Source organism: Panthera onca, chromosome D4, assembly GCF_046562875.1.
Source record: "Panthera onca isolate mPanOnc1 chromosome D4, mPanOnc1 haplotype 2, whole genome shotgun sequence".
Classification (NCBI taxonomy): Eukaryota; Metazoa; Chordata; class Mammalia; order Carnivora; family Felidae; genus Panthera; species Panthera onca.
This window is the reverse complement of record NC_138351.1, coordinates 56282283-56309517: the sequence shown is the minus strand read 5'-3', so window position 1 is coordinate 56309517 and position 27235 is coordinate 56282283. Positions and strand designations below refer to the sequence as shown.

Genomic DNA, 27235 nt, shown 5'->3' with positions numbered 1-27235 from the left:
TGTACACTCTGGGGATATGAGGAAAGCATGTCAATCCCAGGTCGCCCATGCCCTTGGTTAGGGTGGCATTGTGTGTGCTGGCATGCAGTGTGCGTGCATATCCACGTCTGGGTGTGCTGGCCCCTGCCCCAGCGCCCAGGGCCTGGTGCCACCTTTCCATCGTGCCCCATGATCTGAGAGATGCTTGAAGTGGGACAAAGAGTCTGGGCTAGGAGCCAGGAACCCTCACTTCTACTCCAGGCTTTTTCTTAGTGACTTTGGAGATCTCCCTTTACCTTTTCTGGGGCTCAGTTTTCTCACTGTAAAATGGGGAGAGGCCATAATCCCTGCAGGGCCACCCCTCGAGGCTGTTGGGTGACAGATGCTCATGGAGGTGTTTGAAAAGTTTGCAAGGCTTGGTCCTGGGGCTTCACAAGGGGAAGGGTGCCATTCCCTGTGTTGTTCAGCTGAAGGACTAGGGGTTGAAAGCAGGTAACCTCCAGGGGGACTTGCATTCTGCCCTACAAGGGGTGTTCAAACCTCCGGGAGAAGTGAAGTGTTCAGAGTTCTGGGGCTGAGATTCAAAACCAATTAACACTACAGGACACGACCTGCCCTTGGTGAGGCTGGGAAAGTCTGTCTACCCATCCCTGCACCTCCCAACCCTTCTTGCCTCCTGGGGGTGAACAGCAGTGCTCTTAGACTAAGGTTGGGAATATGCCTTCTCTCATATTCCACACCCCAACCCCCTCTCTGTCCTTACCTCCAACTTGCTGTCTTTCAGGCTCATACTTCATGAGTTCAGAGTTTCCATCCTGGGCTGTAGGCTTAGCCAGAGCAAACAGACAGCACTAAAGTCAACAAAACAAGGAAGGTGCGACAGGTGATATGGAAAAGAAAACTTGGAAGCCACAATAAAGGTGTGTGGGCTGGGCAGGATGCAGCGATGTGTCTCCCCTCAGAGTAGCACCCTAGTTCTAAGGCTGGTCATGCCAGTCTCTTGTAGGGTGTCTGAGGACAGAGCTTATGGTGGTGCCTCCAGGGGATTCAGGTCAAAGGAGTGAAGTTAAATCTTCAGCAGGGGATGCTAGTACCCAGACTAATGAATGTTGTAAAAAGGATGTGGTGGCTAGGGAGAGGGGGTGCTTCTGACCCTCCACCCCACAGCTACTACTGCTGACTCACAAAGTGAGGCTACCTGGGGCCAGGGTTGTGGGTGGAAGCAGGCAGGGAAGGAGTAAACAGTCTGGAACAGCAGCAGGATTGAAAAGTTCGTGGCTCTCTGCCCTGCTCTAGCTGCTCGCCCCAGGACTCAGGATGTTGGAGCCGCAAATTCTGGGATTCCCAAAACACGCCCCCTTGCCCCACCCACAGGTATAGTCGTCCTCCCTGACAACCTATTTCTCTCCCACTCAGGGAAAGGGGAACTCAGTTCTCTTAACATATATCTGTTGTGCACCTATGCACACTTTGCTGTGCAGGCTGGGGAATCCCTAAGAGGCTGCCTGCCCCAGGTCCTGTCACGCCTGAATCTCCCAGATACTTTGTGAGCTGACTGCTCGTTTGATGGAGCTAGTGATTGCAGGCAGCCTGGGGCAGCCCCACCCCCAGACCCAAGGGGGCAACCAGGGAGTCAAGTCCGGATTGCTGAGCAGCCAGGCTGCACTGGGAAGGGCCAAGAGAGCAGACACGCCTGGCTGGAGCAGCTTAAAACCTGGGTGAGGGGCGCCTGGGTGGCTCAGTTGGTTAAGCGTACGACTTTTGATCTTGGGTTAGGTCGTGATCTCACGGTTTTTGGGTTTGAGCCTCAAGTCCAGCTCTGCGTTAATGGCATGGAGCTTGTTGGGATTCTGTCTCTCCCTCTCTCTGCCTCTCCCACACTCTTCTCTCTCTCTCTCAAAATAAATAGCTGAACTTTAGAAAAAAATTGAAAAAATAAAAAACAAAAATAAAGGGCGTCTGGATGGCTCAGTTGTTAAGTATCTGACTTCGGCTCAGGTCATGATCTCAAAGTTCATGAGTTTGAGTCCCACATGGGGTGAGCTTGAGCCCTGCTTTGGGCAAAACATGAGTCCTGGTGACCCTGCTTCTCTCTCTTTCCTTGTCTCTCTTTTGCCGCTTGCTCACTTGTGCCCATCTCTCAAAAACATAAAAAAAAAAAAAAAAAATCTGGGTGGAATTCCATGGGCTTTGGTCTTGCTGTCTGTGGAATGAGCATAGTATACTCTGCCCTCACCCTTCTAGCTTGGACCTGGCGTCAGGCAAGAGTTGGTCAGGGCAGATGGGGGGTGCATCCAGGTTCCCTTTCTTCAAACAGACATCCTCTCCACCTCTCCACAAAGTGTTTATTCTCTACCGGACACTTGCCATGCCGTGTACCAACTCAATCTCTTCTCCTAACAACCCTGCAAGGTGAGGATTAGTATATCTCCATCATACAGATGAAGACACACAATTAAAAATCTTGCCCAAAACCACCCAGCACCAACTAAGAAGCTGAACTGGTGGGAGATGGACTAGATGGGTGATGGGTATTAATGAGATCACTTATTGAGATGAGCACTGGGTACGTATGGAAGTGATGAATCACTGAATTCAACTCCTAAAACCAGTATTGCACTGTATGTTAACTAAAATTTAAATAAAAAAGAAGCCAAACTGGATTCAAGCTCAGGTTTGCCTAGGATAAAGCCTGAGCTATGAACCATAGCTCATCACCTGCATCGGGGAGCCTCTCCCTGTGAATAGCCTAACCCCAAACCAGCCCAAGACTCAGGCTCCAGGCCAGGAGGTCCCTGGGTTTTCCACTGCTCTTTTCTGCCACCACCTAAGTCGGCTTTCTCACAAAGCCTCCCTGATCCTGACTCCTCTTTTTGCTCTAATTAAGCAGGTACCTGACACCCCACCATTATCTGACCCTTCTTTTCTAGTGTGGAAGGATTTTAAAGTTAATTTAGGCAGAAATCAAAGGATGAAACCAGAAAGTGAATGGCTGATTGGGAACTTGACAATGGAGGGATCAGGCTGCCACTTTCTGGACCCACTGACTGGTCAGCATCACTAAGCAACTGAATATTGTCTCTGGATAGGACACAAAAGGAAGGCACATAGCATGGTCTACAAAGGATCCTCTGCCCGCCCCCCATTGAACCTAAATAAAATCACACCCATGAGTGCTAACTTCCTGAATATTCTAAAAAACATAGGGAATGGAGGAAACGTTAAATGACACAACAAAGAAGCAAACAGATAAATCCAGAACATGGACTTCCCACAGAACCATATTTACAAGTCACTGACATGAACAAATCAGAGGGAGAAAGAGGTGCAGCTCCTGCTTAAGAGAGCACTTACCCAGTGTAATGTGTGACCTTGTTTAGATCTTGACTCAAATTAATGCAAAAACACTTTTTGAAATAATTATGGGTACTCACTAATTCCATGGAATTGTTCATTTCGTTGGATATGGTACTGTGATTAAGAAAATATTCATATATTTTATAGAAGAATATTGAAGAATATAGGAGTGAAATGACATAACGCCGGGAATTTGTTTTAATATACTTAATAAAGGGGCACCTGGGTGGCTCAGGCATTCGGATGTAGGCATCCGACTCTTGATGTCGGTTCAGGTCGTAATCTCACGGTTGTGGGATGGAGCCCCGAGTCGGGGCTCTGTGCTGAGCATGGAGTCTGCTTGGGATTCTCTCTCTCCCTCTCTCTCTCTTTCTCTCTGCCCCTTCCCTGCTCACTGTCTCTCCTAAAACAAATAAGCTTCAAAATACTTCATAAAAAAAAAAAAAAGACTGATGAAGCTAAAGTGGACAGAATTGGGAGAAGTCTTGATGAGGTTGGATTGAAGCAGGGGAAGGTAGACATGTTTGTTAGATGAAGGAGAGAGAGAGAGACAGAGGACAAGAGAAAGATGTTGGTTCATTTGTTCTGGAGCAGTGGGGTGCCATGTGGACAGGCTTGGGGAGATAGCAGCTTTTATGCGGTGGGAGAGGGCACTGGGGATGCGCGGAGCTGACTTCTCCATTGGAAACGGAAGGTGCTGTGCCTGCCAAGATGTTCTATTTAAGGGCCTACAAAAAGATGCTTTGTTTTAAAATTTTAAATGAACTTGTCAGTTGAAGAAAATGTTTTAATATACAACATTGATATATCTGTCTTTAGACCAACATGGTTACATAATATAATTTTTTAAAAATTTTTTATGAAGGAATGGGCCCACAAAGGCAAACGTGGCAAGGGCCATGAATATCAGAATATGGCTATAGGGTGGGGAGGAGACTGCCCGGAGATGGAGCCTGAGGGAGGTGGGAAGCCTCGAAGTCTGTACTGTGAGAAACAGTTGCTGTCCCCGGGGACCTCCTCTTCCTGGGGGTCATCCTCCTCTCTCTGTGCTCCATCCTTGGATCTCCCAAACAGAGATGCATTAGGGCATCCTCACGCTGGGCTAGGTGCCAGGACACCTGGGTTTGAATCATCCTGGACCTTAGGCTGTGCCCAGAGCAGAAGAGACTGTCTCTGTGCAGCCCACTCTGGCCCAGCCTGCACCACAAGGACCAGTGTAGGCAAGGAAAGACCCTCCATTGACACTGGGAGAGGCCTGGGAACTGGGAAGGTCCCACCCTGCCTGGGGTCTCTGTGTTCCACTGAGCCTTCCTGGCTGAGGCTCAAGGCCTGTGGGTGCCTGTGTCTCAGTCCCTGTCCACATAGACCTCTCTATAGGCTCTTTGTACAGTCACTGTGTTCCTGGAAAGCTGTAAATTAAATCCCACCTTCACACCGGCTAGCACAGTCATTTTAAGGCTGCTTTCCTGCTGAAAGGGAGCACCCTGTGAGCATTTCCCCTGTGTGCGGGGAGGCCTCAGAATTTAGGCAAAGATAAGGGAAGTGGGAGGTACTCGGGCAGCAGCTGGCTTTACTCTTTTAGAGGCAGGCAGGCAGTCTGCCCCACTTTGTAGCCCCAGTGTGAGCTGGGAGAAGGGAAGAAGCATCACACTGGGGCTGCCTGGCCTCTGGGTCTGCCTCTTTTCTCAGGCAGAGCAGGAGAGTGGAGAGAGAGCAGCCTTCTCTGGGGGGGCTGAGATGGGCTTCCTGCCCACTCAAGCCCCCTGTTCCAGGCCCACAGCCCCTGACCAGATCAGATAGGGCACGTTCCTGCAGTGAGCTGCCTGCTGACTGGGACCAGGCTGACGCAGGCAGGAAAATATTAACCCAGTGGAATGGGCACATGTTCATGTGTGCATGACTGTGTGTGTGTGTGTGTGTGTGTGTGTGTGTGTGTGTGTACCCACACACCCACAGAGAGGTTTTCACATGCAAGACCACACACAGGTAGGTGCACACACACACCGGCCCACTCACACATATACATGTTCACATATAGACATACACAGAGACACAAATGCTTCTTCTTCTTCTTCTTCTTCTTCTTCTTCTTCTTCTTCTTCTTCTTCTTCTTCTTCTTCTTCTTCTATAGAGAGAGAGCTGGGGAAAGGAGCAGAGGGAGAGAGAGAGCCTTAAGCAGGCTCCAAGCTCAGCACAGAGCCCGACAGGGTGCTTAATCCCATGACCCTGGGATCATGACCTGAGCTGAAATCAAGTCAGATGCTCAACTGACTGAGCCACCCAGGCACACTCAAATACTTCTCACACATTCAAATTCTTCCCTATTATGAACAGCATGGGGTATACACCTCCGTCAGTATCATCTTCCAACTTCTGTCAGTGAGATTGCCTCCTCTAAGAAGTCTTCCCTGATAACTTTAGCTCATACTGGAAAGTGGCAGGTCTGAGCTCGATGCCTGGTTTCTTTTTTTTTTTTTTTTTTTTCAAATTTTTTGATGTTTATTTATTTTTGAGAGAGACAGAGTGTGAGCAGGAGAGGGGAAGAGAGAGAGGGAGACACAGAACCTGAAGCAGGCTCTAGGCTCTGAGCTGTCAGCACAGAGCCCAATGTGGGGCTCAAGCTCATGAATTGCCAGATCATGACCTGAGCTGAAGTCAGACACTTAACCAACTGAGCCACCCAGGTACCCCTATGCCTGGTTTCTAATGCCAAATTAGGCGTATGACATTGGCTTTAGAGTGGAACAGGCTTATTTTTTGAATTCTGGTTCCTCGAATCACAGGATGTTTTCCCTTGGACAGGTGGCTGTGCCTCCTGACCCTGTTTGCCTTAGTCTCTGTCCAGTCTGTCCTGAAGGCCCACATATGACTCTGAGGATAAGAGGCTGAGCTGTGGAAAGGGGAGTTTGGTCATTGGAGAGGGTCAAGACTATATACCATCTTGTGGTATGGTATGTAATTATATACCATCTGCCTGTGCCCCTACCCCTCCGCAACCAAGCCACTTAGTCCCCAGTTCTCCTGGGTGAGGGGCCGTGGCCTCCTGGGGCAAGGGATAGAGCCCTGATCTGGATGTTCCAGGTCTGGGGGATCTCGAACAAGTTGTTACCTTTCTCTGAATCTCAGTTTCCCTATCTGAAAAGTGGGTTTGAAAGGTGACAATTACCTGGGCGAGGCTTAAGAGTCCTTTCTTTTTTTGAGGAGAAGGAGAATCTTTATGACTGCAGTGATTTCAGAGAGACCAGGGGCCTTTGAAGGACTGGTACCCATCCCTGCCCCTTCAGCCAGAGCAGCTCCTTTCTTACTGATTGATACATGGGCTCCTGAGTTATACACAGGATTTGGTGGCTCAGAAGAGTCTGAAAACCCCAAATGTAAAACAATTTGACTGAAAGTAGTTTATGGGATAAGTAAGTTAATCAAATGGCATGTTGCCTGAAACAAATAATTAGCTGAAATGATTAGTTTTCTACACATCAACACTTTTGGTGGCATTTGGGGGGAAGTTCAGAGAAGTTTTAGCATCTTTTGGCAGTTTTATTTCTTTGTTCTGATTAAAAATTGTTTTCTATTTGCATTTTCATTCCTAATTGGATTTTGAACTATTGTATGTACCTCATGCTGTTCATAATAGGGGAGAATTGGATATACTTAAAATTGGAGACAATTTGGGGCGCCTGGGTGGCTCAGTCGGTTAAGCGTCTGACTTCGGCTCAGGTCATGATCTCGCGGACCGTGAGTTCGAGCCCCGCGTCAGGCTCTGTGCTGACAGCTAGAAGCCTGGAGCCTGCTTCAGATTCTGTGTCTCCCTCTCTCTCTGACCCTCCCCCGTTCATGCTCTGTCTCTCTCTGTCTCAAAAATAAATAAACATTAAAAAAATTAAAAAAAAAATAAAATTGGAGACAATTCTGTGCCATATAGTCACATACAAGATGTGAATGTAGACCTACTGGCATGGAAAGATATTCTCAATAATGTTTGAGTGAAAAAGTACTTTACAAGATAAGCTTCCTACTACTTATTATTGACAAAGTAGGAAAGGGATGTGATATGTGTATACATAAAAAAAAAGAGAAGGAAATCTACCAAAATGTTAATAATAGTTGTCATGGAGGGAAAACGGGTCTTTTAAGGTTCCTTTGGCTTGTTTGTATTTTAGGCTAAAAAAGAATAAAAAAAAATGATGTGAGATTCACTTTATTTGTATTCTATTTAAAAAATTTCCACACCAATGACAAACAATTCTATCTGTTCAATTTGCTTGACTTTGCATTCATAAGTATTTAAATTTTCAGTTAGGTTGAACATTAATGTCCCCAATCACCAATTTACATTGTAAGATTTTTAGTGTAGTGAGTAAAGGTAGGAAAGTGAGGGGTGTTTGGGTGACTTGAGTGTCTGATTTCTTTTTTTAAAATGTTTTTTACTTATTTTGAGAAAGAGAGAGAGAAAGCACTGAAAGGGGTGGCACAGAGAGAGAGAGAGAGAGAGAGAGAGAGAGAGAGAGAGAGAGAAAACACTGGAAGGGGAGGGACAGAGAGAGAAAGAGAGAGAGAGAATCCCAAGCAGGTTCTGCACTGTCAGTGCAGGGTCCTACACAGGGCTTATCTTACAAACTGTGAGATCATGGCCTGAGCCAAAACCAAGAGTCGGACGCTTAACTGACTGAGCCACCCAAGTGCCCCAAGTGTTTGACTCTTAATATCAGCCCAGGTCATGACCTTTCAGTCCTGAGAACCAGCCCCGGGTCAGGGGTTTGAAGTTCAGCATGGAGCCTGCTTGGGATTCTCTCTCTCTCTCTGCCCCTCCCCTACTCATGATTTCAGTAGAGCATGCAACTCTTGATCTCAGGGTTGTAAGTTCAAGCCCCATGTTGGGTGTAGAGATTACTCAAAAAGAAAATCTTTAAAAAAATAAAATAGGTTGATGAGCACTGGGTTATTCCCAAAGTTTCACTACCAAAAAGAATGTATTGCAGATGAAATTAAAGTAAGAAAGTTAATTTCTGCAAGAGGGACTAAATGCTGAGAGATACATCAAAATTTGCAAAACTTGCCCTGTAGCACACTAATATTACCAATTCGTTTTTTTATTACTAAAATTTTTAAAATGTTTTATTTTATTTTTTGAGAGACAGAGAGAGACAGAGTGTGAGCAGGGGAGGGGCAGAGACAGAGGGAGACACAGAATTCAAAGCAGGCTCCAGGCTCTGAGCTGTCAGCACAGAGCCTGATGCAGGGCTTGAACCCATGAACTGTGGGATCATAACCTGAGCCGAAGTCAGATGCTCAACTGACTGAGCCACCCAGGCACCCCTCATTCTTTTTTTTTTTTAAAGAGTGTTTTAAAAAAAATTTTTAATGTTTATTTTTGAGACAGAGAGAGAGAGAGAGTGAGAGAGCACGAGTGGGGGAGGGGCAGAGAGAGGGAGACACAGAATCTGAAGCAGGCTACAGGCTCTGAGCTGTCAGTGCAGAGCCCAACATGGGGCTTGAACCCATGAACCAGGAGATCATGACCTGAACTGAAGTCGGATGCTTATCCTACTGAGCCACTCAGGCACCCCTCTTTTTTTTTTTTTAATATTTATTTTTGAAAGAGAGCAAGAGAGTGCTTGTGCAAGTGAGGGGGGGGGCAGAGAGAGAGGGGGACAGATGATCTGGAGTGGGCTCTGTGCTGACAGCAGGCAGCCCGATGTGGGGCTTGAACCCATGAACTATGAGATCATGACTTGAGCCAAAGACAGACATTTAACCCACTAAGCCACACAGGTGCTCCTACCAATTCTTTTTCAACCAATTTATCATTTCTACCAAATAAGATTTTGATTTACTGGGCTGCTGTGCCTTCATAAACTTTTTCCTAGGCCTTGTCTGGATGCCAAAAGTAGTTGGATCAGAGGACCTCATATCCTCCAACTCCATTTCACAGATGAGGAAGCAGAGGCCCTGGGGCAGGACTGAGCCACTTCTCCAGCCTTCTGCAAGCCATTCACAGAATGTGTTCGGTTTTCTCACAAGCCCACTGGGCTTCAAATAATCACCGCCTTCCCACACTCCCTTGCTCAACTTGGAGGACTCAGCTTCCCTGTCATCTCTTCTAGATGATTCTTGCCCTGCTCCAAGTTGGCTTAGTTACTGCCTATATACCATCTACCTTATCACAGTGTATATACTAAGTTATCTGCTGCTTATCTCTTCCAAGAGACAGGGCTGTCTTCTCTACGTCTGGGTCTCCAGTGCCTGGCCCAGTAAATGAGCCCAGGGCTCAATCCCTGACTCTGATATGGATCCCAATTCTATTCCTCACCAACTTGATCCCAGCCCAATCCAACTGTGCCCAACCTCTGACCTATTCCCAGACCCCAGCTTCACTTTTGACCCTTACCTCATTCTGATCTTGACAGTACACACAGGAAAGGAATAAAGGCAGTTGTCTCCAATGTCCAGGGGTACATCTCATCTCTCTCTTTCTGAAGGAAGGACTCATTACATTGAGCCCACTTGAGTCTGCAGGGTGGAGTGCAGGGCAGAGCCTCAGCCTTGGGGGGCAGCAGTGGAAGAGTTTGCTCCTTATGGACAGCTTCTGACCAGGAAGCCTTCTCCCTGCAGAGAGACCTGTGGGCAGTTTTGGGTAGGGACCTGGAAAATGCGGGTCCAGACTGGCTTGGTCTATTGGCACCCTCTAGAGGACAGTTCTTTTTTTTTTTTTTTTTTTACCGTTTATTTTTGAGACAGAGAGAAACAGAGCATGAACGGGGGAGGGTCAGAGAGAGAGGGAGACACAGAATCTGAAGCAGGCTCCAGGCTTCTAGCTGTCAGCACAGAGCCTGACGCGGGGCTCGAACCCACGGACCGTGAGATCATGACCTGAGCCGAAGTCGGATGCTTAACCGACTGAGCCACCCAGGCACCCCTAGAGGACAGTTCTATTACCAGAGCTATCTATTACTTGGATGCCCAGCAGTGCCCTGGCTCCCGAAGTCTTCTTAGATGGTAGCTGAACCCCGGGCTCACTCCTGACCCCATCTCAGTCACTAAATTTCTGCAGCCTTGGGCCAGTGCCCCACACTCTGGTTTGGCTTTGACTCCTGCACAGAGGCCTCGCTTGCCATTCCTGAGGGAGGCATTTTGCCGACGATAGGGCATAGGTTTCCCTTCCTCTGCTCAGACAGGCTCCCAAATGACGAGGCCGATGCTTCTTCTCTCCCCCCTTCAGACTAGGGACCCCAGAGGACCAGGCTTGGCTTTCTACCTCCCCTATCAGATTGGTGTTTCCTGTAAATATGGCTTATGTGTCCTCCTCCCCCTGAGACTGGGAGAGGCCTGAGTTTCCCTTTCCTCCTTCAGAATTGGGGTTCCTTGAGGACTGAACCAGGGTCTTCTCCAAAACCACTCCATCTAGCTATTGATTTTCAGATATTTCCATCTCTGTTCCCCAGTCTGCACAGCTCTTCCCAGAACCAGGGGCTCTGGAGCCTCTGGAGCCTCCCCCAAGTCTGGGGCCCTGAAGGGCTTCCTCCAACTTTGGGCTGGACACCTGGCTTGGAGGGCAGGGCCTTCCTCTGGGACCCTCTCTGAGCTCCACCTCTGACCTCACAAAGGCTGCCTCAGAACCTGGTCTCTGTGGCGCCGCTGGCCAGAGAAGGGATGCTATTTTGGGCAGTGTGTCTGGACTTGGCCCAAGCGGTTTGGGCCAAACCCCTGCCCCACTGACTTCTCCCCTGGAGGAGCAGAGCAAAGCAGTACGTGGGGTCACCTAAGGAGGGCTGAGAGGCGGGCTCTAGACTTTGGACACAGGGCAGTGGAGCCCCAGCTGCGGGTGCAGCCAGAGCCTGGGACAGTCATGGAGAAATAAGACCAAAGCTTGCTATAACCAAGAAGCCCCCAATGTGGACGCTTTAGCAGAGTGAGTCGGGCTCCAAGCAGGACTGGGACAGGGGGCCTTCCCTGGGGCCCAGGTCTCAGAGTGCCACTTCCTGGGGACTATATGGGGAGGAGGTGACCATGGGACTGTCTGGGGGAAGCAACTCCAGCTGGGAGTTGAAAGCCAGGATGTTTGTTCTGGTTTAGTCCTGAGTTGCTGTGTGACATAGGCATGTCACACACTCTTTCTGGGCTTTAGCTTCCTTACTTGTAAATTGACTGTTGGGAGGACCAGCAGCGCAGCAGAGGTTGGGAGGGTATGTAGGGCTGGGCTGTCAACGGAGTGCTGGCTGGAGGATAAGGAGACCATGGAAAGCAAACACTGGACCAAAGCAGAAGGGAGAATATCAGAGATACGGCTTGATTGCTGGCTTTGCTGGAGTGGTTTCTCCCCTTGGAGTTCCCTCTTGAGAAGCTGGGGCTGGGGCTGGAGGGTGTCTGCAGTCAGGGCTAGGGATGTCAACTTGTGCAACTGCTAGAGGGAATTTGGCTAGAGAACAAGGGGGACTTCCAGGATGGGGAAACTCAAGGGTTACATTTGTGTGGTCATTCGGGTGGAAAATGGGAATACACAGGGGAATTTTCAGGAAAGGTAAGAGGGTAGACTTGGTTCTGAGTTAGAAGAATGGACTAAATGAATTCTTAGGACCTCATATTGTGTGTGTGTGTGTGTGTGTGTGTGTGTGTGTGTGCGTATGTAAAAGGAAAAGTCCCTGGAAAATCGGAATTTAAGTCAGCAGCAAGAGGTTAGACTAAAAGCAATAATACCCGCATATGTGAGGGTGGAGCCACTGAGGGGAGGCTGTGGGCATCTCCACTTTGGACAGTGGAGAAAGTCAGGAGGACCCAGGAAGGGCCTAGTCCAGGGGTCCTGAGGCCAGCATGGGTAGAAGGGGTGGGACTGCAGGGCCTTTCCCCATTGGCTAAGGCACGTCCACACTTCTCTTTGTCAGCTTGGCTGAGTTGAGAGATTGGAACCGGCAGGACCTGTCCCTGTGGCTTCTCCCCTAGGAGGCTGAGGTCTGATGAGAATGTGGGGCCAAGTTCTGTGCCCCCACACCCCAGTCCTAATGACCTCTCTTTGGCTCCACAGCATCTAAAAATCTCAAAGACAGAACATGGCTGAATCAGATAGGAAGAGACGGTAAGCACTCCACCCATTCTCCTCCTCCAGCCACCCATCCCCCACCCTCCCAGCACATCCCTGTGCCCTTCCTGCCCTACTCCCAGCCTCTCCCTCATGGCAGCTGAGGCCTCCTTCCCACAACTCCTACCCATCCCCCATCCCCTCACCCCCACCCCGGGTCAGGAGTCTCAGAAGAAAGACCTCTCCCAGCCGGACCCTGGGCTGGGCCCTTGGGTGAGGGAGGCTCAGAAAGACCTGGGTGAGGGTCAAGGGGCTGGTGAGGGGGTTCCAACTGCCTTTATGTAGGTGGTGCTCAACTGAACTGAACTCACTGCCTCTCACCCTCACAGGCTCAGATCTTTAGAGTACAATAAAAACCAAAGCCCTTGCAATGGCCAAGGCCCTGCCTACCTAGTCCCAGTTTCCTCTCTGACCTTCCCCCACTCCATCCCTGCTCTCCCCAACCCCAGTCACAATGACCTCCTTTCCTTTCCTTTAAACATGCTCAGAGTCCTTCTGGGATTTCCCCTCTGCCTGAAATGCTCTTCCCTCACCTCCTCATGTCTGCTACCTTCTCAGTGAGGCTTACCCCAACTGCCCTATTTAAAATCATACCCCACCCCCTTTCCCTTGCTCTGTTTATCCCCATAGGCCATACTACCTCCTGACACACAAATGTACTTGCTTATTACATTTCATCACTGCCTGCCAGCACAGGAGCAGGGATATTTGTGCACCCTTGGATAGAGAGAATGAATGGCTCCCCTTTGTGCTGGGTTCTCTCTGGGGCTTCAGATACTGTTTCCAAGTGAGTTCCACAGGCAACTCAGTCCCAGTTGAAAACAACCTCCATATCCCAAGCTGACTCCTCCTGTGGTCTCAACTCAGCCAAGGATCCCCTTCTCTATTGCTTAAGCCAGAAGTCAAGACCTTGTTTGTCCTTGACACTTCTGTCTCCCCCATATCTCACATCTAGTCCCATCTCCTAAAATATCTAGAATGTTCTCACTCCCACTATTCTTTCTACCACTACTCTACTCCCTCACAGGCACTTTAGGCCCCACCCTGTCCACTCCTCAAAAGTGTCTGCAGGCCTCACCTCTCCCACCCTGGGCCTCTGATGGTGCTGCTGTTATCCCTTATCCATCAGAACCATTAGATGGAGTGATCCAAGGTTGGAGACTGGGTTTGTATTCTGTACCGCTGAGGCCTGGCTGGTTTATGTGTTTGGTTGATTAGATAATTAAATGAGCTGGTGAACAGGACAGTTAGTTGGCTAAGCTGCTAGATTAATTAGTAAGTTGAAGGGTTGGTTGGTGAGTTTATTAGCTATTTAGCACCTCGGTTAGCAGATATCACGTGGGTAATTATCTGGTTTGCCGTTAGCTTCTCAGTTTGTAGGCCACTTTTCTCAGATGCCCTTTTCTCATTCTCTATCCTCTCCTTGGCCTCATCTATGGCCAGGGATCAGATGATTTGGTGGCCTCTGGATGTGTATCTCTAAATAAGACTACATGACCAGCTGCCTCCTTATAGGCCATTTCTGCCTAAATGTCTAGCAGGCTCTTCAAAGTTAACATGGCCGGAACAGACTCCTCATACTCCTGCCTAAGGCTGCAGCTTCTCTCCTGCACCTCGCTTGTCATTCTGCTGCTCTTCCTAAACCCGAAGGTCATCTCTTCTCTCTCCATTCTCCTCTTCAGTTAAACCCTAAGTGTGTCATTTTCACTGTTTTCTAATCTCCATGGCACCTTCTTGGCTCAGGCTGCCATCTCTGCTCAGGCTGTCTGTGGCAGAAGCTTCCTGATTGCTCACCACACTCCCACTCCTGCTCCCTCATCCCAGCCTCCATAGAGGAGGCAGTGCTCCTGCTTAAATCTTCCACCAAACCCCATGGCTCTCTGGGTCGAGTTCACACCCCCTAACACGGACCATTAGGCCTTCTGCCATCTCTACCCACCTCATGCCACTTTCTCTCCTCTCTCTGGCCAGCTCATTCTTGGGGAGTTCCTCTCTACATCACACAGTCCTTTGCTGCAAGCCTCTGCCATGCTATTCTGATGCCTTGAACTTTCCCCTGCCTCCCCTGATGCTCCTTCATCTGGCCAGCCTTCCATTTTTGACCTGTTTCCTTTCCTGTGGGAAACCCTCCTACCCCCACCTCTAGGTTGTTTGCTTCCTCTCTGCAATCCAGTAGTGCCCCCCTTCACCTGTGGCAACAGTCCTCACACTTTATAGCAATTACTTAATTGTTTTTCTTCCTGAGAGCAGGGATCATGATAATGTTCTTTACTACAATGCTTGAACATAGCAGGCATTTGGTAGATTTCTAGGTCAGTAGCTGGTTGGTGGTTATTTATTTATTGCTTACTGTGTCCTGCCTGCCATGTGGTGGGGAGGATGGGGCCAGGGTTCTAAAATTCTCTTGGTGTCCTTGGCTTCCTGCTCTGTCACTTCTCCACTACCTTTGTGGTACTTTCCCAGGACCCTCTTGGGTCCCTGCCTGGCTGGTTATAGGGGCAAGGAGACCCCCAAATGATGCTGCATGGAAGCTGGAGTTGGATGGAGCCAGTAAATTGTCCATGCAACTCTATATCTCCCTCCATATACTCAGCCCTTGATTTATTTCCCTGGAGTAAGGACAGAACAAGGACTGGGGTGGGTGAGATTGAACATAGGGTCTCAGCCATAAAAGTGGAAGTTGTTTTATTCATGCCTGACTTACATTTCTTACTCCCTCTACTTAATCTGTGCTGCTGTGAGGCCAGGGAAATTTCAGGAAGCCCGGGGAGGAGTAGGGGGTGATGTTGCTATCCCTAGCAAGATGAGGTAGCTGAGGGGCTGGTGTCAGCTTCAGGCATTCAGCATGGGGAGGGGCACCAGTCTGAACAAGCACTAAGGCCACACTTAAAGGTATCTGTACCCCTCCTCTTCTTCTTTAGCCTCTAGACTCCATCTCCTTCCCCAAACCAGAGGTCTCTACCCCACCTCCAACAGATAATGGGGCCTGTAACTCACTTTTTTGTCTATCTATCCATCCAACCATGCATTTATTAAACAAATATTTATCAAGTATCTACCATGTGCCAGGCATTGTAGGAAGTTCTGAGGATCTAGTGGAGAGTAAGACAGATGGATTCCTCAGTTGTCATTCATTTGACAATATATATTGCACAACTGCTCTGCATTTGGCACTGTGCTAGGCACTGAACATACCACAGGGGAGAAGATCCGGTCCCTCCTTTCCTCTCTCCTCTCTTTCATTTGTTCATTCATTCATTCACTCACAGACGTCTGATTGTGTTGAGCCCATTGCAAAGGCCCGGTGCACTTTGCAGATACTTTCACCTCTGGCAGAACCTAATGTACGTTTCAGGCCTCAGGGCTGTTTATAGCACCCTGAGCAGACTTTGCTACACCGTGTGTTGTTTGTGGAGTATCTCCCTATTGACAGGTCCTGCCTGATGCCTGGCCTGTGTTCCCAGAGCTTTGGCTCCTGCAGATAGGCAGGTAGACAGATAGATGGACAGCTGAGTTCGACTTTTCTGCCTGCCCTCTCCCATCTGCTTCTCCTCTGAGACTCACTGGCACCACAGATGACACTTTTCGGCTCCCCACTGCCCTCTTTGCAAAATGGCCTCATTGGTGCACCCTTCCCAGGCTACATCCCTGTGGCTCTCAGTTGTCTCTGATCCCAGCTGTACCAGCTGACCAGGGCAAGAGGAGGTGTGTGTGGGTAACCTCTGGGTTACCCATTAACTCAGCTATGAGTTGAAGGGCCCATGGGCAGTGAGTGCACTTGGGCCTCTTTCCTACCCACGGGCTTGGGTTGCTGCTCCAGGTCTACCCGCAACTCCAAGATGGTCTCGTCACCTGTGGTAACAAAGATGCAAGCAATAATGCAAAAGGAGATGGTGCGAGAGTTCCTGGCGGAGTTCATGAGCACATATGTCATGATGGTGAGTGGGTGGGTGGTACAGGGTGGGTGGGCTCTGAGGAAGGGACGTGAACCCCAGGACCTCAGGAGGGTGAGGTTCAGTGGAGGCAATCCATGCCCCCTCCCCACCACTGACCCCTGGGTCACATTGTCCGTTATTCAGTCTTGGAGCTGGGAGCTAAAGAAGGATAGGAAAGGTAGGAGGAGCTCTGTCTTTCTCACCATCTTTTTGGGAAAGAAAGGGATCAAAGTATGTGAAGGCAGAACAAAACTATGGGCTGGGGGAGCAGGTATCAGGGGGCATGGCTGGAAACGGGAAGAAGGGAAACAAGGAGTACAGAGATTGGAGAGAAGTGTTATCGAGGGTCATGCTTTGAGAATTAATGCTGAGGGCAGTGAGGATACACAGAAGGTTCTCAAGCAGGGTTGTGATGTGTTCAGATTTAGATTTTAGAAGATGGTTCGGTGTGCAGTGTGGAGTCTCAGCAGAATGGGCAAAGCTGGTGGGAGGGGAAGCAGTTAGGAGGCTATTGACCTTGGATAGAGAAATGGTGGTGACCAGTCCAGGGATGGAGAAGAAAGCACACGTTGAGGGAGCTGAGAAAGAATTGAGATTTTCCAAGTAGCAGATGAGGGGTAAATGCCAAGGAGGATCATTCTGGAGTCCGGAGCCTGCTACAGGGCCAAAAGTGAGGTCAGTTTGGGTGTGATCAGGTGAGGTGCCTGTGGAGACATCTGGGGGGTGGTTGGATATAGAGGTCTGGAGCTCAAAAGAGGGACTTGAGCTGGAAGTAAGGAGTTAGAGCTGATCAGAATATGCATGGTGTTTATAGAACTGTCCAGTGACAGTGTATAGAAAGAGGGAAAAAAAAAAGATAAGTTGAGGATAGAAACCTGAAGAGGAGCATTTCACAAAGAAGCCTGAGGAGGAGTGGCCAGAGAGGTGAGAGGACAAGGGGGGGAAGGTAGGGTCCACAGGAGTGGGTGGTCAGCAGTGGGAGGCCTACATACGGGCCAGAGAAAATGACCACTGATAAGGGTCTATAGGGATTGGTAACTGGGAGGTCACTAGGGACCTTGACAAGGGCTCTTTGAGTAGATGATGGGACAGAAACCAGACTTGTAGGTGGGATGTGAGGTTTCTTAGAAACTCCCTCTCTCCACCTGCTTCAGCTCTACCATCTACAGCAGACAGCCTCTTCCCTGAAGCTGTAGCCATGCCTGTCTGGACTTTATGGCAGGCCCAGGTTCATGAAAAGAAGGGGTGGCTCTGGGAAGGAAAGCAAAGGCAGTCAGGAGCATGTCAGAGGAAGTGGGGGTGAGAGAGAGTGTCCCTGAGTGTGTGCATGTGAGTATGAGTACAACTGGTTGTGTGGCTATGAGTGTGTGTGCGTTGAGCCAGTGTAGGAGATGGTGTGGCCCATGGAGCACAGGAGCCTCTAGACATAAGAATCCTGATTCTGTCACTGAGTCACCAGCTGGCCCTGGGCAGGCCTCTCCACGGCTAAGTCTGTCTTCTCAGTTAGTATGTGTGTTGAATCGGACCTTTATGGGCTGTGGAGCTGTTTGAGTCCTGGCTCTGCTATCTTCTAGCTGTGTGGTCTTCTATAAGTATCTTGACTGTTTAGAAATTTAGCTTCCTTGTTGGTAAATGTGACACTAACATTGAGGTGGCAGATACCCAGTACACATGTAGGACATATGTGCTAGTCTCTTGTCACGATAAGTGTTCTCAACTGCTTTCCTCTCCCTGTCTCCTGTCCTCTTCCCTTCCCCTGTTACCTGCCCTCCTGCTTTGACTTCTGAGCTGTGAAGACAGCAGCTGGACGGTGTCCAGCCTTAATCCAGGACAAAGTCATCTATTCATGACAAAACATTCCAGCCTCATGAGGGTTGTTAAACCTTGGAACCATGGAGGTAGGAGGGTGCCTCCTCAGAGAGCTCTTAGGAGAAGCAGGCACCACTCACATGCACCAATGCCTTCCTGTGCCCCTGCTTGTCTTCCCTTTATTGAGATTATTATTGAGTACCTACTGCATGCCAGGCATGATGATGCCAAGCCCCTTACATACTGTATCTTCTCAAATCCTCACAGCAACCCTGTGAGGGAAGTTCTATTATTATCTCCATTTAACAGATGGGAAAACTGAGGCTCTGAGACTAAATTATTTGTCCAAAGTCACATTTTAAGTTAGGATTAAATCCAATGCAACCTAATATCACAGTGTGACCCTTAATCTCTATTTACTCTCTGTTCCTTAACTTACTACAGCAGGATTTCTAACACCCTGGTTTGTTAATTCCCTCCAGCTGAGGTAAGGCCCTCACTTTTGGGTTTTTGGTAGTCTCTGGGCCTCAGTTTCCCCATCTGTAGAATGGGAGCCGAAACATTTGCCAGGCAGATTAGCTGTGAGGATTGAAGGGAAATAACGTTTATAAAAGAACTCTGTGAGGTTTAAGCTCATATAGGACATTGTGTTCTTATTTTCAGTTGTTGGGCCTGTGCCAAGAAGTGGGGAAGCTTTTTCAGTTATCAGAAGCTCAGTGAGTCATCAGGGCAAAAGTTTTGCCAGAAAAGCTAGTATGACCTTGGGCCCCATTTACTGCAGCCAGGATGAGGGAGGTGGACCATTCCACTCAGTTCCACTCTACAGCCTCTGGGGATGTTGTGTTCAGGGCTGGCCTTGAACGGGGCTGGGCTACATTCACTGACCAGGGAGAAGAGGGGCTGGGCCATTAGGGCCCTGGAAAAACAGCTCTTGATATGAGCCATAAGGCAGGAGTTGCAAACTTACATGCTATGGGGGCCAGAGAATCAACACACAGTGGCAGGAACTGGGGCTAAGTGCAGAATGCTGACCTGTGCAAAGGCGTGGCTGCTACTATTCTAACTGACTGCTGGCACGCAGGGCGGGATGAAGGCCAGAGCTGCCAGAGCTTCTGATTTGTCAAGGGAGGCTGAAACCTCTGGTCGTCAAACCCAGATCACCCAAACAAAACATGTGTTCCGGATGGACTGGCCCATGGACTGCCAATTGAAAACCCTGACGCAGGAGATCATGTGGAGTTTATTCACTCATTCATTATTTTTAGCAAATGGTTTTGAGCTCCTACTTGGAAATGCGGACCCTCAGTTTTCAGATTCTTCATGCCTGCTCCAGTCCATGTACCTCCTGACCTTCCTCAAGCCTGTCAGCCTGTCCTGGCCTCACTCCCCCCCCCCCCCCCACCCCCCATGTGTTCCTGTCCTCTCCTGCCTCATCCTACCCTTGTCCTAAGTCAGCCTGCTCCTGGGCTCCCTTGCACCTGTCATGGAGCTCTTGAGGGACCCACGTGGCCCTGCTCAACTGCCTTTTCCCTACCCTATCCAGGATATTTCATTTTTTTTAAGTTTACTTATTTAAATTGAGAGGGGGCAGGGCACGAGCGCATGCACAAGTGGGGGAGGGGTAGAGAGCCAGGGAATCCCAAGCAGGCTCTGCACTGTCAGCGTGGAGCCTGATGTGGCACTCGAACTCACGAACCATGAGCTGAAATCAAGAATTGGACACTCAACTGACTGAGCCACTCAGACGCCCCTGGGCTATTTCACTTTTTCTCAGACTTTCCCAATGCTGCTTTGTACTCTGCCTTTTTTCTTTTTCTTTTCTTTTCTTTTCTTTCTTTCTTTCTTTTTAAAAAAAAATTTTTTTTAACGTTTATTTATTTTTGGGACAGAGAGAGACAGAGCATGAACAGGGGAGGCGCAGAGAGAGAGGGAGACACAGAATCGGAAGCAGGCTCCAGGCTCTGAGCCATCAGCCCAGAGCCTGACGCGGGGCTCGAACTCACGGACCACGAGATCGTGACGTGAGCTGAAGTCGGATGCTTAACCGACTGAGCCACCCAGGCGCCCCATCTTTTTTTTTTTTTTTTTTAAATCAGCAAATGGCTGATTTGTAGCTTGGCAGAGAAAACCATCAGGTGGGTTTCCTGTGTCCGGCTCCTCACCCACCTGTCCCTGCAGCACCAGACTCCATTTACCTGTGAATCCACATATCTCCCTCTTGACAAGGGTGGGCCCCTCCCTTGTGGAGCCCTCCACTCCTGCACCAGTCTCACCCTCCAGTCTACTCAGGTACTTTGCTCCATCCTTTTCCTTCCCTTCCATCTTCAGCGTCTCCCTCTCTCATCTTTAACATACTGAAGTCTCTCTCCCTAAACCAGCACAACACAAAACATTTCTCTCTTCCCCTCCGTGAGCCCCTTCAATTATCATGCTCTCCCTCTCTCCCTTCTCAGGCAGGTTCTCAAACAGATGTCTACATGGGTACCCTTCAACTCTTCTTCACCACCCACTCACCTCTCAATCTCTGGGACCCCGTTTCTGTTCCCATGGCCTGATGAGGCAGTGCTCACCACATTACTACTGACTGTTGGACTGTCACATCCAAAGGGATACTTTTCAGGCCTTCATGCACTTGACCCAGAGGCTGCATATGACCATGGGGACCACACTCTCCTTGGGAAACTCAGCTTCTCGCTGGTGTCTAGGGCACATTCTCCCTTTGTTCTTCTGTCATTTCAACACCTGTTCCAACTGGGGTTTCTAATGCCATCCCATGTGCAGCTCTAGGTTCAGCCCTCAACTGACCTCTCACCTTCATCCTCCCTGATGGCTTCAACTATAGCCTCCATGTCCACAATTCTCCAGGTTTTCTTTTTCAAAAACTCTAGAACACAATTCTGCAAGGGAAATATAACATGAGCCATATATGTAATTTAAAATTTTCTAGTAGCCACATTAAAGAGGTAAAAATCAATAGGTGAAATTAATTTGAAAAATTAATGTATTTAATCCATATATCCAAAATATTACCAGTTCAACATGTAATCAGTATAATTAAAAAAAAAATGTTTGGGGCGCCTGGGTGGCTCAGTCAGTTAAGCGTGTGACTTCGGCTCAGGTCATGATCTTGCGGTTCGTGAGTTTGAGCCGACATCAAGCTCTGTGCTGACAGCTCAGGGCCTGGAGCGGCTTCAGATTCTGTGTCTCCCTCTCTCTCTGCCCCTCCCCTCCCCTGCTCATGCTCACTCTTTCTCTCTCAAACATAAATAATAAAACATTTAAAAAAAATTTTTAAATGTTTATTTTTGAGAAGAGAGAGTGAGGGTGCAAGCAGGGGAGGGGCAGAGAGAGGGGGACAGAGGATCCAAAGCATGCTCTGCACTGACAACAGTGAGTCAGAAGTGGCGCTTGAATTCAAGAAACTGTGAGATCATGACCTGAGCCGAAGTCAGATGCTCATCTAACTGAGCCACCCAGGTGCCCTGATATAAAATTATTAATAAGATACTCTATATTCTCTTTTTCCTAATAAGCCTTTGAAATCTGGTGTGCACTTTACACTTAGAACAGATCTCAATTTGAACTAGCCACATGCTAAGCACTTAATAGCCATATGTGGCTGGTGGTCATCATATTGGATGACACAGATCGACATTCCCATTTCCAGCAGCCTGGATAGCTATAGGTCCCTCAGAGACAACATATCTAAAATACACGGAATTTTCAAAGGAGGTGCCATCTGAATGTGACTTTATTATTATTTTTTTTAATGTTTATTTACTTTTGAGACAATGCGAGAGACAGAGTGTAAGCAGCAGAGGGGCAGACAGAGGGAGACACAGAATCTGAAGCGGGCTCCGGGCTCTGAGCTCTCAGCACAGAGCCCGACGCGGGGCTCAAACTCATGAACCGTGAGATCATGACCTGAGCTGAAGGCGGACACTTAACCGACTGAGCCACTCAGGCACCCCCCCTGAATGTGACTTTAAAGTACAGTATTGATTTTTCAGAATCTGGGATCAGGTATTTCAGGCAGAGGGAAGAGCACATGCAAAATTGCAGAGAAAGCAAGGCACACAGGGAGCAATGTGGTTGTTTGCCTTGAGGTTATTTGGCACAGCTGACTGACTAGATTCAAATCCGGGCTCATTCTGTGCAGAACGTGTACCTTGGACAAGCCACTCAACTTCTCTAGGATTTGGGTGAAAATCTGTCAAATGGGGAAAACAAGAGCACCTAACATATAAATTAGTGTAAGGGTTAAAGGAGGTGACAGATATAACTTGCTTACAAGTGCCTGACACACAGTAAGTACTCAATACATGATTATTATTTAGTAGTAACACTACTGGTGAAAATAGAGAACATTGGAGCAGATATGAAAGTGAGAGGCAGAAGGGATAATTTATACAGGGTATTAAATGGTGGCCTATTGAGTTTGGACTTTATCCTAGAAATGGAGGGGAGACAGTGAATGTTTGAACAAGGGGCAGACATGATCAGATTTTGTCTGTTAGAAAGGTCACTCTGGCTGCAAGGAAGAGGCTGGATAAGACTGGGATAGAATGTAAGCAGTGCTGACTGGTTGTGGGGAATGACAGAAAGGAAGCTCTCATTTGTGACTGCCAAGTTTCTGGCTTGGCCGACTGGGATGGGGAGCATAGGATGAGGATAACATTTTCTGAGAGATGGTGAGCTTTCAACATAGAGCCTGAGATGCCTTTGAAAAACCCAGACTCCCAGTGGGTATTTGAAGATAAGGACCTAGCTAGGTAGAGGTTTTAGGAGTTTTAGTGCATCAAGCATATCTGAAGCCACAGGGTTAGTGAGAAGACCCAGGAAGAGTGACTGAGGAGATGTGAAAGGGGCCAAGGATGGAGCCCTGGGGTTATCCATATTCACGAGGAAGATGAAAGAAGAAGAATGTGGGAAGGAACTATAGAGAGGGAGGCTGTATAGGTAAGAGAGGAGAGGAGAGGAGAGGAGAGGAGAGGGGAGGGGAGGGGAGAGGAGGGGAGGGGAGGGGAGGAGAGGAGAAGGGAGGAGAGGGGAGGGCAGGGGAGGATTGTTGTAGAAGCCAAAAAGGAGGGACTTTCCAGATGCACAGAATGGTTAAGAGGGTCAAAATTAGCAAAGTCAAGTAGGATAATGACTGAAGGGATCTTTAAGAAATCAGGAGGTGGGAGTCCTCGGAGAGAGCTTTGTCCACATGTCATGTGGAAGCAGGAGCCAGTTTGAAGAGGGAGAGCAAGGGAAAGGATAAAGGAGCCAGTCAATGGGTCCTTTCCCAGAGCTTGGTCCACACAGGGACAGGGTGTCCAGGAGTCCATAGCTAGACAGGCTGGGCTGAGGCAGGAAGGTTTACTTTTAGGAAGGAAGAGTCCCAAGTCTGTGGGAGCCAGTCATGGCAAGAGGGAGGTACCTGCAAAGGGACAGAGAAGCTGGGCATGGGAACCAGAGCTGAAGGGGAAGGCAGATATAGATTCTGGTAGGAACTTCAGGAGGTTGAGTGAGAGCCTAGCTTCAGGCCTCTAATCTCCTTGTGAAGGGGGGAATTAAGGGGGTTATCCTTTGAGGTGATCCAGCAGTTACGGATGGGCAAGAGCAAGAAGTTCAGAAATGACACCTGAGAGCAATGGAAATGTTGCTGGAGGCAAGAGGAATAGAACCCCACCCACTAGCTTCCAGGGCTGATGTGTGTGTAGGGGATGGGGTCCTGGCAGGGAACAGGCATGGAGTATGGAAATCTCTTGAAGAAACTTCCTTCAGGTTAGGTTGAAGTGTGAGATACTCTGAGGGGTTCGATCCAGACCAGCCATGCCCTCCTCGAAGCCCTGCCCCTTTCCTTGAACTTCAGGTGGTCTGGGGGCCCAGGGGCCAGGGTGTATCCTTAAGAGCCCCTGACATTGCCACTGCCCTCCCAGGTCCTTTTACAGCCCCACCCAACTCTCACTGGTCAGGTCTTAAAGGGGAGTCAGGGAAGGAAGTTTCTGGAGGACAAGGGCATGGTAGAGGGTCTCCAAAAGCAATGCAGGGTGGCCTGGGGCATGGGGGTGAGGAGCCCAAACTGAGCCTGAGCCCTTCTGTAAGGTTGGGGCTTCTGGACAGGTGGTCCCCTCAGAGGCACTCCTTCGCAGGTGTTTGGCCTTGGCTCCGTGGCCCATATGGTTCTAGGAGAGAAATTTGGGAGCTACCTCAGTGTCAACTTGGGTTTTGGCTTCGGAGTCACCATGGGAGTGCACATGGCAGGGAACATCTCTGGTGAGTGAACCTGGGCCCCATCTGATCAGCAAGGCCAGGTGTCCCCTGTATACTGCTCCTGCCCTCCTCTAGCCAGCCCCTTCCCCAAGTCAGCCGGAACCCATCCTCACCAGCCCACAGGAGGGAGAATACCCTGAACCTCTTTCTTCTGACCCTCTCTGCCCAGACTCTTCAGAGCCCTGGACCCCCCATTGTTACTAGCTGGGTCAACTTAGGCAAGTTATTTAACTTCTCTCTCACTTTCCTTAATGGTGAAATGGAGGTGGAGGTCCCTGCCTCGTAGGGTCCTTGTGAGGATTAAATTAGTACACTCCATAGATACTAGCTGTTACTATTATTGTTATTGCTGCTTTTGTATTATTTGTTGTTATTGTTTCTCTCTTCTCTCACACCTTTGACATTTCTGCCCCTTCCCGCAGGGGCCCACATGAATGCGGCCTTAACCTTCACCAACTGTGTGCTAGGCCGCATGTCCTGGAAGAAGTTTCCTGTATACATCCTGGGTCAGTTTCTGGGTTCCTTCCTGGCTTCTGCCACCATCTACTGCCTCTTCTACTGTGAGTGTCTTGCCCTAAGTTGTCCACCCCTGGCCTCAGCCTCCTCCTCTGAAAAATGGGCAGATACAGACCCAGTGTCTTGGCCTGTGAAAATGTCTAGAGAGAAAGCCTTGGAGGTGCTCCCCACCCCTCCGTCCTACAGTCTTATTCCTGGGAATCCAGTAGAGTTTAGCTGGTGGCAGGTTCACACTCAGTCTGTGTCTCCACAGCAGCCATTATCCAATTTTCGGGTGGACATCTGACAGTGACTGGTCCCACAGCTACCGCTGGCATTTTTGCTACCTATCTTCCTGAGCACATGACATTGTGGAGGGGCTTCCTGGATGAGGTCAGTGATCCCGTATGAGTTCCCCTCCTCAAGTCCTCCTTACCTAAGGAAGCGGGGGCTGGCAGGCAGCCCTCACAATAGAAAGGATAAGAACTCTGGGTGGGGTCTCTGCCAGTGGGTTGGGGCTGGGGGCATTGCTGAAGCTCTGTGACTTGGCTAAGGGCCCAAGGTGGCTGCCACAGTGTCTGCTCACCAGGTAATAGTGACAGGGATACTCCAGCTATGTCTCTTCGCCATCACGGACAAGGAGAACAATCCAGCACTGCAAGGGACACAGGCCCTGGTGATTGGCATCCTCATTGTTGTCATTGGATTATCCCTGGGCATGAACACAGGATATGCCATGAACCCATCCCGAGACCTGCCTCCCCGCTTCTTCACTTTCATTGCTGGCTGGGGTATACAGGTTTTCAGGTACTTCCCTCACCAACCCATCCCTGCCAGTTTTCTGTGGGTTCCCTGCATGTGGAGGGGTGGGGGGTGATGTGAGAAGCTCCACAGTCCTGCAGAACTCCCCGGTGGCCTGAGGAGACAGAAGTGGGTCCCTGCTTTCCCCCAGACCAGCACTGATATAAATCCTGCTCCTGGACTGAATGTCAATCGTGTCCTAGACCAGCTCAATCCCTGAATCAGGCTGAAGCTAACCAGGGCCCCAGGCTCAGGGGCAATTTTTGGGCTAGAATAGGGGTCACTCCTCTACTCTCAGCCCCTACTCCCTGTCTCAGCCTCAGTGGATGCAGGTGCTGTCCCGGGCATCAGCCCTCTCAGCAGGTCCCTCTGTCTCTTGCCTGCAGGGCCAGGGACTGGTGGTGGGTGCCAGTTGTGGCACCACTCCTGGGTGCCTACTTAGGTGCCATCGGCTACTTGGTCTTCATTGGCTTCAGCATCCCACGGAGGCCCCAGATACTGGAGAACTCCATGAAATATGAAGACCGCAGAACACCCGTGTTGCCCAAGACCATGGCAAACCCACCTACGACCCCCACCCCTGTCTCTGTGTCTCCTGCCAACAGACCTTCAGTCCGGACTGTCCCACCCTTAAGTGACTCCATCCACCTGGAGCACTTCTAAGTAAGGTGACTTGTGACCTTATCCCCACCCCAATAAAGAAAGCCTTGTCCCACAGCGGCACCCCTGTGTCCTGGGTGCCTCCTGTGGTTGGGCTTCCCTCCTGGATTCTTCCAGGAACTCCAGGGTTGTGCTGCAGCCCAAGACTGCAGTATAGAGCTGGGAGGCCTCTAATTCCTTCCAGGGTTAGGAGCTGGGGCACCCACCCTGGGGGAGGGCGGAGGAAGCGCCAAACTATGGCCCCAGTAGGAACAGGAGGAGATTAAAGGATGCCAGACACTGAATGGTGGACTTTCAGGCATAGGGTAGGGAAGGGATGGTTTGGGGAAAAGGACAATAGCTCTGGGGATACCTGGATATGCCCTGGGAAGGACTCTAGACTCTCCCTCAGTTCTGGCTAGTTCTTGGACCAGACAAAGCAAGGTCCAAGCATGTAGATCAGAGTTTCTCAACCATTTCTTTCCATTATTGCTCCCCTCAAAAGCCTTTTAGACATTTTCTTTCTTAATCACATGATATTTTAATACCACAGATATACTATATATTGGTTTATATATATCTGTGCTTTATACAAAAAAAGAGTAAGATTTTTTTTTCGTCTTCCCCTTCCAAGAATCAGTGTTCTTGCCCTTGGAGGCAAAATCAGCCCCTACCTTGAAAATGCCTAATGTAGATTGAAAGCAGGTAAGGGATTGGATTCCTCTTTTTTTGTTCTGGTGCCAGAACTCTCCTACATGAAGGAATTCCAGAGTCAGAAGGAAGATGCAGAGAAGAAAGTTCTTACAAAAGGCGCAGAGACAGGAAATGGCCTTGTGGGATGGGATTCAGTGGGACAGACGGAGAAGCTGGGTGGAGGTGGGGCATCCCC

At 49.3% G+C, this 27235-nt stretch overlaps 1 protein-coding gene and 1 long non-coding RNA gene across 8 annotated transcripts in view; one reads left to right on the top strand and one right to left on the bottom strand.

The window, feature by feature from the left end:
* LOC132663295 (uncharacterized) overlaps positions 1–9980 on the bottom strand; it is a 30588-nt gene extending 20608 nt beyond the window's left edge. Inside the window, exons 1-2 of the long non-coding RNA XR_014135956.1 lie at positions 9725–9980; positions 743–830 (exon numbers count right to left, since the gene is read on the bottom strand). This is a non-coding gene — a long non-coding RNA (uncharacterized LOC132663295). The remainder of the gene's footprint in view (positions 1–742; positions 831–9724) is intronic.
* A 980-nt stretch (positions 9981–10960) lies between these two features.
* Positions 10961–26430, top strand: AQP7 (aquaporin 7). Of its 7 annotated transcripts, none has more exons than XM_060609502.3 (8): positions 10961–11245; positions 12356–12406; positions 16230–16347; positions 24291–24414; positions 24834–24917; positions 25184–25299; positions 25496–25713; positions 26094–26430. In XM_060609502.3, the coding sequence occupies exons 2-8, from the start codon at positions 12381–12383 to the stop codon at positions 26368–26370; spliced, it is 963 nt and encodes a 320-aa protein (XP_060465485.1). In that variant the 5' UTR covers positions 10961–11245; positions 12356–12380; the 3' UTR covers positions 26371–26430. The 7 variants fall into 7 exon arrangements, with proteins under 7 accessions (XP_060465485.1, XP_060465484.1, XP_060465483.1 ...); XM_060609501.3 differs by having other exon boundaries at positions 25181–25299; XM_060609500.3 differs by having other exon boundaries at positions 10962–11245; positions 24834–24971.
* The last annotated feature ends 805 nt before the right edge of the window (positions 26431–27235 follow it).